General features: G+C 28.6%; 1 protein-coding gene across 1 annotated transcript; it reads left to right on the top strand.

Moving 5' to 3' along the window:
• The first annotated feature begins 462 nt into the window (after positions 1 to 462).
• On the top strand, positions 463 to 2398 carry LOC108772425 (phospholipase A1). The gene is made up of 7 exons (XM_018537950.1): positions 463 to 578; positions 648 to 792; positions 953 to 1080; positions 1478 to 1788; positions 1900 to 1996; positions 2108 to 2131; positions 2227 to 2398. The coding sequence occupies exons 1-7, from the start codon at positions 463 to 465 to the stop codon at positions 2396 to 2398; spliced, it is 993 nt and encodes a 330-aa protein (XP_018393452.1).
• The last annotated feature ends 11087 nt before the right edge of the window (positions 2399 to 13485 follow it).

Here is a 13485-nt window from a genome sequence, read left to right as displayed (position 1 = left end):
ATATATATATATATATATACAATTATATATATATAATGATTTATATGTAGGTATATAATTACACTCTTATATAAGGCAACTTTTTTACTTTTTCAAATTTGACTTTTTTGAGAAATAATGCGGAAAATTATTCTTTTAATTATTTTTTACCTTTATAAAAATAAAAATGATGTGGTATGCAATAATTTATGTACTTCTTTATATATAACTACTAAAGTTATTTTTGCAAAATATAATTTTACATATTTTCTGCATTCTCAGCAAACTTACAGTTGTCAGTAATACTGTAATGTCAATATTTCGCAAAAGCGCGCTTAGCAAGGTTATTTATTGCTTAATATATTATGGTATTTTTTGAACTCTCCTTACAGTCCATTAATACCTTCAATAGTCCGTTAATATCTTCTTTCTTAAATAATGCAGATCGTTACTACAATAATTCTAATTTTTCTTACACGATACATGTGTTTATATGCCACAAGTGACTTAGGCATTTTCAATAACATAAATATTTTTAAAAATTTATCAAATTCTTGTGTCTTCGGCGTTACATCGGTATCAATTGTTTTGTTCACCAGGTAAAATATACGTTACTATCTAATGTTTATTTATTTCTCACGTCACTTTTGTTCATATATTTCTTTCAGTAATATTCCTCATGGTAAATTTGTCGAAGTAAACAAATCCTGCGATTCTTTCGATTCATCAAAATCAGTCTTCTTCGTAACCCATGGTTTTCTTGCACATTCGTACTGGCCTAATTTTAATGAGCTTACTTCTTTATTGTTAGAGGTAAATACTTTTTATACATAAAAATAAAAACAAAAATGTAGTATTTCTTTTTGTATTTTCAAAATTTTATACTTTTTGTAAGTATAAGTAATAGAAAAATATTTTAATATTTACAATAAAATAATTTAATAGAACATAACTTCTTTTTTTCTGTATGTAGAAAGATTGTACAATATTTGTGCTAGATTGGTCTAACGCAGCATGCTATAATGATCCTACCATCATAAATCTGTTAGCGTATCCCTTCGCAGTACGTAACACTCGCGAAGTTGGTGATTACTTGGCAAGGTAGCTACTTTACAGTAATAATAATAATAATAATAATAATAATAATAATAATAATAATAATAATAATAATAATACAGATACACATCTGTAACATATATAAACCCAAATTCAAATAATTCTAATTCAATTAATAATCCAAATTCTAATAATTACGTATAATAATAAAGTTCAAATTATTTTCCAAATAATATTGTAATACAATACGAGATAATAATTAAGTAAAATCGATAGTATAGAGCATAAAATGGATATATTGGTTATTAAAATTTAACTTTATACATTATATCGTATATGTTATATTAAAAATAACAAAAATCGAACGATAATGTTAAACCAAATAAGATACGTCTTTAGTATATATATTTGGATATATATTTGTACAAGATTTTTCTTTCAGTTATGTCAAATCAGTGATGAATGTGTGCAATGTCCCGTTGAAGAAGATCACACTTATAGGTCACAGTCTTGGCGCGCATATAAGCAGTTTCGCCGCGAAAAACCTGCAGAAATCAAATTACGGTAAGATTCCGTTACTCATCGGTACTGATCCCGCGGGTCCCTCATTCATGTTTCGAGATTGCGAAGACAGATTTTGTAAGACGGACGCCAAACGTGTAGTAGCTCTTCACTCATCATTCATTTTCGGAATACAAAAATCTATAGCTCACCTCGATTTATGGTTCAATAATGGCAATTCTCAACCAGCTTGTGAGTAATTAATTATTATATTTAACTAAATATTCGGAAAATAAGTCACTATAGCAATAGCTAACAAAAACTAAAAAATTATATAATATATAGCAAAAATTTTTGTTTTAGGCCATTTTCTTGAGTTTAATTGCTCGCATAATATAGCTGTTGATTATCTGGCTCATACGCTATTAGATAATTGTGTGTATGTTGGCGTTCCTATATCGTAAGTTTCTTGTTAATTAAAGGGGCATGTTTAAATTTAAATTAATTATTTTCTGGATAATTTACACGTGTCATAAAATCAAATTACGTTATTTATTTTTATTGTTTTCAGATCTAGAACATTCCCGTTTTTAAAGTATGTATTAAATAAAAAAGTATTTTCGTAGAATTTCTTATTTATAGACTCTAAACATTTATTTTCTAATTTATTATGACTGCATGCTTTTGCAGTGTTATGCCTGGTTGCTCTTCCAATATTACCAAATATATTGTGGTGAATAGCAATTTATTTAACGATAGCTATTCTATAATCGGAGATTACTGTGTATCTGTTACATCGAAATATCCCTATTGCAAGAAGAAAGAAAAACTCTACGAAGGAAAAGATCTACGTATATTATAATCAACATTTTAATTTCATTGTAATAAAAATGAAATTATACACTGAAAGAAAAAATTAGCTTCTGCTGCAAATTAGACGGTAAAACTAAAAATATAACATAGCATTTTTAATTGGCTTCAAGAGCCAATTTTTGGTTGCATTAATCTATCCGCGATGTCAATATATAATATAATAATCCATTAATCACCAAAAAACCAATTAATTTTTTGTCTAATGGAGAGATGTGTTGCTACACCTGTGCAGCTAATTGATGACCATCCTACATGGAATTTGAAGGGGTATTATTTATATCATTGAAAATGGCTCAAAGAGTAGCCGAAACGTTTGAATTTTGATTAAATTTATAATTATATTGTAATAAAGAATTTTAAACTCGCACTAACTACCGCAGTTTTTGACTCTCATTAGCCTGTTTGTTTATTGTTATAATATAATAATTTTTAATAGGCTAACGCAAAAGTTAGCTGCTGCAATTAATTAAAAATGTTATGCCATATTCAGCCAATCTTTTCTTTCAATGTATTATATACTTGTCAATCATACAATAAGGATAATGAGAGTAATGCTTTGTTGCATAATATGTCTATAGAAGGTATATCATTCTCGCCATAGTCTTTATAATGTTTTTATGCATCTGATAATTGATTTCCGTTACGTATCTGGCATTTCTAAGATTTGTGCGTATACATAAATAATAAAAATATATGTAATTGTTTTGCATTAAATATAAGCTAAAAACAAAAGTTTCGAGAGGGACATGTGACGGTAATTGTTTTATAGGTGGAGGCGCAACCAATAAACAAAGATCAAATCTGTTTTTTTAAATGGAATGATATGTTTTTTTAATTACATTCTGATAGAGCATTTTAAGACCAACACATGCAGTGACCTATAATTGAAGATCATTTAAGATTACGCAAAGTCAATAATGGAAAATAATTAAATGAAAAATAAATTGTTTCAAGGCAATCTCTTCGAATAATTTCATGTCTTTTCTGCTTGTTGGTTCATCGCTAATCGTTCACGTGTATCACGGTATGTAAATAAACATTGAATCGCACATAGCATTATCTATATTTACTGATCAGTTTATTTATGAAAGCAGAAAAAGTCGATATAAATTTCATCTATGGTGATCTTTTATTTCGCAAAATATTTAATATTGCTTGCACAATTTAAAGAATTGAAAAAAAAACGCAAAGTGGGGGTTGACAAAAAAAATCGTCTTTTTTACTTTTTCACGTACTTTTCATATTACGATATTAATATTCGAGCATTACAATGCAGAACAAATCTGCAATAGCACATCTCTCTCTCTCTCTCTCTCTCTCTCTCTCTCTCTCTCTCTCTCTCTCTCTCTCTCTCTCAAAGTAATTTTTTTTCCAACTTTGGATACAAAATACACCACAGGCAGATACATTAGCATGTACATTTTTATCGAAGAAAAGGAATTTTTATTTTGTAAAATAATTATAAATTGGACAGGAATAAAAACGTCAAAAACGTAAGTTTTATCAGTAATACAAGCGATTCCAGCATCCCTTTAAGCTAACTGCTACAATAGCGTAATCTTTCCTATTGCCTTTTGGTATTATAAATCAGCGGAAAAAGTAAGTGAGATAATTTAAAATATTTAATTCTTACACCATGGTAGCAACTTTATGATTTTTATTCTGAATGACTTCATAAATATTTCATAAACAATCATTTAGCAGTGCCTCTTAGGTTGATAGCAGACTTGGCACGTGTACGAAAACTCAACAGACGCGTCGCATCTATTTGTTATAAAAATATGTTATTAATAATAATATTGCGCATTTCCTCTAGTACAAAGACATTTATCATTGCGCGTGTATTATCGAAAATGTTACCGCGATCTTCTTTTCTTAACTCGAACAATGAAAGCTCTCTGTTTATAATAAAATGAAATCGTCTTTTTTTTTTTCGTTTATAAAGCTCTATTTAAAATAAACGAAAAATTGAGGTAAAGATTCACAAATGTTATACTATATATCTGTATAAATATTTATTTTATTAAAAATGTTTATATTTTCAATCTTGTAGCGAAAATTTATTTCTCTAATTTTTATTGCGTTTGATAATTATATTGCTATTGTAATTATTGTAGTTATTATATGTATATTATAATTGACTATTTTATTTCAAAATGTTCATGGATTATATATTCTCAGATACGATTATGCGTATCTCCCGCAACAAATGCACGAAATTTCGTTGAAATGATTATGAGATCTAAAAAAAGAATAAAAGATAAATTTTGTCGAAACACATGTATATGTATGAACAAAAGTTTGAAGAAAAGTTTGACGGCCTTGAGTAATTATTTCACAATATGTGATTCATAATTGGAACAGTCGCATAATCGGTTACGTTTATGCTGCATTATCACTTTGCACGCGCGCTCTTTATTAGTTTGTCGTTTTTTTGCACTGCTAAAACTGTCCGAAAGATAAGAGAACATCACGATTAATGTAGTAATAATTTAAACTCAAATAAAAAGTAAATTTTGCGTTAAAATAAATATTGTATATTAATTTCAATATAATTCTCTTCTTCTTTTCACTTTGCGGATTAATTTACAACATTACTTTTACAAAAGATCTTATAACGAAAGAATGATTTGTGTGAAATACATAAAAATGCGACGTGTTACACTTTCCGAAGTGTTTCAAAGTGAGTAAGTATGAATTTATTTTATTCTACGTTTTGATTAAAAACTTACACGGATTATTAAATGATATAAAAAAATAATGATATTTTCACAATCTAAAAATTTTACTTCAAATCATCTTTAATCTTCTATATAATCTTGGATCTCTTCTCTACGTTTTTACAGACGCGAGATCATCTTCAGAATCTTATTGGTTTCAATACACGAGTCTTTTGTAACGCAACCGATCTCCGCGTTGCTATTCCTTAGACTCGTAACAATAACTTTGGAATTGCGCTGAGAAAAGAAGCATAGAAATAACGTCAATCGTGCACAGAAAAGGCGGGACAAAGATCAATCAATTGTACCCCAGTGAACAGACAGATATTATTCAAATGATAATAAACGAGCAACTTGTATCTCTGCTACATAGATCGCGTGCATTTGCACCATTTATACACATATATACCTATGAACATATATATATATGAAGATGAAGTTAAAGATGAAGTCAAGAGTCAAGATGCGCATCTTGACTCTTGACTTCATCTTTGACTTACAAAATAATCGGCTCTTCCCTTGCGCACAAAAATGCAGTGTGTTCCATAATCCGCGGTTTTTATTTTAATTGTAAACTGCTAAAGTTTTAAAATCAATGTTTTAATGAAAGGAGAGGGGGGGGAGTACTCCATACACATCATATGGAAAATGCGTCCTCCCGTTAAATTGGCTGGAATTGAAGTATGTTGCTGTCCTCGATGTCCCGAACCAAAGTCTCAATGGGCACAAATAATTAGATATTTTTAAAGTAGACTTTATTTAACTCTACAAGGAAACGGGGTGTCGTCTTGTCATACAAAGTGACATATGGTATGCGCGTGCATTTATCATACAAAATTGCATTTCGTATGACAAGACAATGCCGTTTCTTTGGAGGATTAAATAAAGTCTACTTTAATGAAATTTTAATTTAATACTTTGGAACACACACACTTATAAACATTACCTAATATGTACATATCAATTCTGTCGAAACTTTTATTACTGAAAGTCCTTCCAGAAAATAATAAACAACGATATCCATTTCATCGATAACGTTTAATAGGAAAAATTGGTATAAAAAAAGTAGACAAAATATAAAAAAATTATAACTCAACATTATTTTGCAATACGAATGTAATAATCCGCGATATTTTTACCTGTTTAACACGAACCCGTTGTCCAGAAGCTATCACATTTTAAGAAAAATGACATCAGAAAGACAAAATCGATGAAATTGAAGATTTTTATGACATTGTAACATCGGTAGCAAACTTTTTTCTACACTTTGTTAATGTTACGTGAATTATAACTTTTAAATGTATTTTGTTTTACTATAATTTTTTATTTTCAAGATATAACAATTTGAAAATATAATTCCTTTCGTATAATACATGACAAAAATACTTTGTTTCATCTTAATATTGCAATTTATATGAAAAATAATTATTTTTTGTAATTATCTATCCTAATATAATCAGACAGTACAAATTCAAAAAGCAATATTAAACTGACAAAGTACAATAGTAGCATATAAAATAAAAAAGATTATAATTTAACTATAAAAAAGAAAGAAAAAGCTGCTATATGCGGATTATCGCCGTGTCTTTCTTCATTATTAATTGAAGAAAATTAATACCCGTGAAAGCCTCAAAAGCGTAATAAAGCAAAAGCTGCTATATTCATGCATTTTATCGATTTTTAAAACGAAATAAAACACATAAATACACCAGAAATCTTTAAAAACTATTTTAATTAATTATAAATTTATTTTTCATTACAAATTGTAAACTATTATTTATCACTTAAACTGTATATTCCATTTATACTTTAACATCACGTTTGAGTGTTATATAAAAAAAATTGTCTTTTTATTACGTAAGATAAAATTGAAACGTTAGCGGTTATCTTTGAAACGATTGATGTTTACAGAGGAAAATTTATAAAATTAAACTAATTTTTTATCGAATTCGTATCGATTTTGATGATTAAATGACGATAATCTTACTGTTGCACAATGTACTTCTGTCATTATTCGCAATACTGGTCGTTGCGATAAGTGTCAGCCGATACGATAACAATGAATAACGGTATGAATTTAACTTTAAATTCTTCCTACTAAACTTTCTCATTGTAAAAAATTGCCGACTATATTAGTTATAGATATATTTAAATATAATTTTAGACCTAGCGACAGCGCTGCAATCGCGCAGTTTCAAGTCTTTCGTATCATTTCTTTCATTTATCACTAATAAAAAATTATTTAAAGATAAATTAAAGACATAATAAGTAGTAATTCTTTCGTTTAATTTAAAGAAATTTATCGAGCTAGGTTTTAATGAGATTGATATTAGATTTTTCAATAAAATTGATATTATATTAAAATAAAATTACTGTTAATTATAAAACTGTATGTTTATTGAAAATTTGTTTAGTCAAATATTCTTTTCCTTGTTAAAAATAATCTTGCTTAACATTTTCAAGATTTTTAATTATTTTTAATTAATTTCAAAAATATATGTATATTAATTAAAATGTTAAATTTAGTTAATTTTGAAAAAGGTTTAAATGTTAACTTTGAATCTCATAAAAAAAGTTATATTTCACAATTATTTTAATTATAATATTTATGACATATAATAAGTAAATAATAAAATAATTACATTAGCTTATAAGTTTTTTTGTACAAGAGCATATGAAGATTGTTTCTTGCATAATTTCCATTGCGGATCCGATTTTTGTGAAAAGATATTTATTTTTATAAAAAAAGATATTTCGTCATGTATACATGTATAATATATAATAGTAAACTTTTATTTGAATTAGAAAACAAATTGAAAGAGTTAAGCACTTTATTCTCATTTCATATTTTTTATGACTTTCATCGGTTTCACATGTTAGAGTTCAATATTAAATCTTGATAAAAACGTTCGCTCATTACTTGTTACACTCAAATTATCTAAAAAGAAATTAGTATAAATACAATAGATGTAAATACAAAAAATGAATTTTTAATACACCTATTTCATGACATATTTTTAATTATCACTATTAGTTCAATGACTAGTGCTACCAACATATATCTTGTATTGTATCTTAAAGATTCGATTTGATGAAACATTTTCATCGACAAATTCAAACACAGCGTTTTAAAATACATTTAACAAAATTATTTCATTTTTCACTAAAAATTATTCAAAGTTTACAAACTTAGTGTTATTAGTATTTATCAACAAATTTTGCAAATTACATATAAATCGTTTAAAAGACATAAGTTAATTAAATACAGTCAAAGTTATATCTTTATAAGAAACAATAAAAGTTTCCGATTTTCAACCTCTGTTACGCTTATCACCGAGTTGCATACAATTAGCTTTTTCTAAAATGCTAAATTTTGAAAAAGTATCTAGAAAAGTGGTATATCCGAAAGATGTTCGTTTTTTTAGTTATCTAATTAATTTATAAAATAACTAAAAAATAAATAATGGCATAAAAATTCTTCCTCTGTTTATTTATAGTTTATAGATAAAAAATTGCAACAAAATTTAATAATTAACTTTAAATAATTGCATGGAACAAAAAATACTTTAACTGACAAAGCCGTGAAGGTTAGGTACATCTAATTCTAACCTTATCATTAGAGGATTAATTAGGACCTAATAGAAAATAAAAGTACAAAGAATAACGGATTTTAACCTATACATTGCATATTGGAAGAGAAAGGCTTGCGCATGATTTTTCGATTCGTAATTCTGGCGCCAATCTGATGGTGGCAAGTTGTTAAGAACGCCGAGTGGTGGAGTGATCAACTTCCGTCGACTAGAGTACCTATAAGGTACCATTATAAGTACTCTACCGTCGACGATTTCCTCCGAAACTCACTACGGGCTACTTAGATTATTAGATAAAATTATCTCAAGTAATGGCGTAACGTCCCATTGTAGACGATGAGAATAAAGTATTTCTCGTTTACGAGAGTCAGCACTGTTTACCCTGACCCATCCGCTTCATCCTGAACGTGGTATATATATCTATACCTCAACGACGTGATGAGATCTACGAGAACACTTTATAATGGTTTTTCTACGGATAAGTTTCCCTCGTTACCTCGGTCCCGTTTACCCGCAAGATTTCAAATTCTCTCGTGTTCAAAATACAATATCTTACAAAATATATAATAATTCTTAAATAACAAACTCCTGTATAAATCAAAAATTAATTTGGAAAGAAAAGGGCACTAGGAGTCAAGCGCAGATAACTTCACGCAACGCTGATATGTATCAAGCAAGTCTATCTATTATAAAAAAATTATTAAAAAATTAAGCTTACATGTTTCGACTCATTTTTAAGCCTTCTTCAGAGACAATAAAAATTACATAAATAAATTATAATTTAAAAATGACAAAGGATAAAAAGATGTTTAATCACAGTGAGCTCCCTCACAACCGAGAAATAGATTCTGATGACACTTTCATCCTAAGGAGCACAATCAAATGAATAATCACGGAAGAAAGGAAAGAAATAAAAGAAAGTTGAAATTCTGGGAAATTAATTTTCCAGGATGTCTTCGAAAACTAATCATTTCCAAATTAAATTTATCAAATTGAAACTATTTTACCGGGAGTGAGGAGACTCATCATGTTCACCACGATACTGCATCGCAAACAATCTCAAAACCGGTCTCCAGAATAATTTAGGTCAATCAGTCTCAGACACAGTGAGTCACAACAAATAGTTAGACAGTATTAAATTAAATTATTAAATCACAAAATTCAAATGACACGACTCACCACTATGCATCAGCGAGACTGACCAGACAGACGTATAACAGACAGCAACGTTATTTTATATCCTGTCTATGATCGGGAAGTAGACCTTGGGAAGTCCCTCCATGTCCGTTTGTAAATTAATTCCGTGTGCTTGTCTCCTGATGGATATCATTTCCGAAATCAGTCTTTTTCTATAGTGTGGTTCATCATCCAATATTCTGACGTTATCCCAATCAAATTCATGATCTTCATGCAGCCGATGCTCCGTTATGACGCTGCGGGTGGACGTGCTCCATCTGATATGATTCCTATATGTTCTGCAATTCTTGACTTTAGTTGTCCGCACGTTTGTCCCACATAACTTGCATCGCAATTCTTACAAGAAATTTTATAAACAACTCCTGACTTCTTTTCACGCGGCAAAGGATCTTTATGCACTCTAATAAATTCACGCAATTTATTACCACTGTAATACGACACTCTCAAATGATTGTTGTTCAATCTGTTGAACTTCTCAGTAATACCTCTCACGAAAGGCACATTTCTCGGTTGTGAGGGAGCTCACTATGATTAAACATCTTTTTATCCTTTGTTATTTTTAAATTATAATTTATTTATGTAATTTTTATTGTCTCTGAAGAAGGCTCGAAAATGAGTCGAAATATGTAAGCTTAATTTTTTAATAATTTTTTATAATAGATAGACTTGCTAGATACATATCGGCGTTGCGTGAAGTTATCTGCGCTTGACTCCTAGTGCCCTTTTCTCTCCAAATTAATTTTACAATCTTACAATATATTACATCTACACTTTTTAATATAGGCGGTTTCTGATAACTTGAAATCTGTTATTTTCTGTTGCTGTTATTTGTGCTTTTTATTGTTTCTAGACTCCTAGTGCAAAGCAATACGAAATAGAAAATAGAGAGTGATAGAAGACAGAAGATTAATTGATACAAGTGATTATGATATAGCGAAATCGCATCACAACGATAACTGTCGACGCCGGTTAATAATAAAGATATGGAGAAAAATATCCGTTAGAAGTATAAAGAGTTTTAAAATCCATTTTTATATCTTTTTCAATCGTTTGTGTTTAGGCATATATGTTACGTAGAGGATGTGGTGAAGGACGGCTATTGATAATGTAATAATTTTCGTATTTGTCTCCCAGACGTATGTTGATGCCAATCTAGCAAATTGAATAGAAAAGATAATCGGGGGAAAGAACCGTGTTAAGTAGAACTTCAATCAAGAATCGTTCAGGGATACCATCGATATTCAGGATTTCCCCGAAAATCAAGAAGATTAAAGATTAAATAAGCACAGATTTACTTGAAGTGCGGGAAGATAACTTATGATTGGATAGAAACGTCTTTGCCATTGAGTTGATAATTAAATAATAACTGATTCTATAAATGCGCGCGTAATAGCGATTAGATTACTTATGAAATAAATAATATAAAATAAAGTAAGAAAATACATAAAAAAAAATAATATAAGAATACAGATTCCTCACAACAAAAAAGCTCCCTTTTGATAAAACAATCTTTATTTGTTAATTTGATGTATTTTGAAATTTATTTGAGCGGATATTGATTCAATTTAATTTATTTGTTAAGTTCAGCGTAGCAAATTTTATAATTGTATATAGCTATAAGATTAACAAAGATATTATATAAAATGTGTAAATAGGAAGGGGGGTCGTAGTATTACCTTCTCTATGTATATAGAAATACAAACATCGGTTTCATCAAAAAGCTTTTTCCAGTAACTATTATAACTTACATCTTACAAGTCTTTCACTGCAGTTTAAACGCCGCGATTTAAATCATGACATAAGAAGCTATAAGAAGCAACACAATGTTAGGTAACATAAACTAGCTTCACCTCGCCAGTATTTCAGTCTCGAAGTCTCGTATGACATAGTAGTTTTGTCGACAAATATAGTAAGTGACAGAGTTATATTTAAATACGTTTGTATTACATACGGCTTGTGGTATAATTAACGTTAAAAATATATCGTTATACAACAATAAAAAGATAGAAAAGTATTCATAATGAAATTAGTGATGAGTCATCTCTATTGTCAATGTGCTGAAGTGATTCCAAACGCGATATGTCTCAGCGAAAATTGTATTATATTGTGTATGCTTAAATTCGACGTATTAATTATTAAAATGTGTAACACGTAAGTGTAAAATATTTTATGTATTGACATGATAAAATCTGAGGATTCTGTCAAAACTCATTATTAAAAATAATGTACAACTACTAAACTCATGCTTTTCTTAAATAAGGATGTTAAATGTATTTTATGTAAAACAAATGACGGATTAAAAATGTGAATAAAAACATTTATTTAAATAATGCAAAGGGAAATATATAATATCATGTATTCATACAACTTAGGGAAGGATTGCCAAATGCGCCCCACTCAATCTATTTTTTATTATATTTTCTATTTAACACTTAGTTTTGTATGCAAATAAACATAGAAATTGTAAAATCTATATAAAGTGTATTAAAAAACGTTATTAATAGATACGGCCCAATGTCCGTATCAGGGAACAAGTTGACATTATATATTTGACGTCGAAGTATTGTCAAAGATATCACATTTTGATGTTAACGACAAATAATAATATATACATTAATTTTACTGTTTTAAATATTAAAAGAAATTGTGTTTATATATTATAGAAATTAGAAATATATTATACATATACATGGAAGTTTAAAATAACATATTATACATAATAAATAAGGTTACATTATATTGTTATTGCACAGTTTTTCCGTGTAGTAAAACCTGTGTCAATGGCAACAATAACGATATTACGTCGTTACTGTCATTAAGAATTACAAAATATCGCAAGATCAACGTCATCTTAATATTAGAATATAGATGCGTGATAACTTACTCGAATATTCTCCGATATCTTTAAAAATTTTCAAAGTTATTATTCAATTTAACTCACAATTGTTATTATTCAATGTAACAATTAATTGCAATTATAACAATTTTAATATAAATATAATAGGCACTGCTCTCAATTCCATGCGCATGCAGTGTAATAATGATCGCCACCCGACAGGTGCGTTCCAAAAAACTACAGTTACAAATTAACTCTTTACTTCCCAGGACATGTATACATACGGGATGTCCGATAAAGACCCGAATAACGCTTAAGAGGAGATTTCTGAAATCATTTTGAGACAAAAATTCCAATTTCAAAATGTTGAGGCTATAATAATTTTTGAATTATAAGCGTTTAAAATTAACGAATCATATCGTCTAAAATTAGCGCACTCGGGAACGGCACAACGCAAAATGCTAAACGCAAAACTAACATCATCTGTTAATATCAATTTTAAAATAAACTCAGGAATCTTCTCTCAAGTGTTGTTCAGATTTTTACCCCTATATCATATATGTGCACACATACACACACAATTAGGCCTAATTATATATATTGGATCAATAGGTTTGTTCGCGTTGCTTGAAATTTCTAAAAACTTTTTTATTAAAAATGGAATAGATACATATTTGAGCGTTGAAAAAATATAAGATTCTAACTGCAAAAAATTCAGCAATGCGAATAGACC

Source organism: Cyphomyrmex costatus, unplaced genomic scaffold (assembly GCF_001594065.2).
Source record: "Cyphomyrmex costatus isolate MS0001 unplaced genomic scaffold, Ccosl1.0 scaffold101, whole genome shotgun sequence".
In the NCBI taxonomy this organism is placed as follows: Eukaryota; Metazoa; Arthropoda; class Insecta; order Hymenoptera; family Formicidae; genus Cyphomyrmex; species Cyphomyrmex costatus.
The sequence above is the reverse complement of the archived record's forward strand: the minus strand, read 5'-3'. Positions and strand labels throughout refer to the sequence as shown.

Excerpts from the sequence above, each read along its gene's own strand:
- LOC108772425 (XM_018537950.1), top strand. The coding sequence starts at position 463 with ATGTGTTTATATGCCACAAGTGACTTAGGCATTTTCAATAACATAAAT. Across the intron at positions 579-647 it reads TCAATTGTTTTGTTCACCAG|TAATATTCCTCATGGTAAAT; the intron begins GTAAAATATACG and ends TATTTCTTTCAG. Across the intron at positions 1,081-1,477 it reads GTTGGTGATTACTTGGCAAG|TTATGTCAAATCAGTGATGA; the intron begins GTAGCTACTTTA and ends TTTTTCTTTCAG.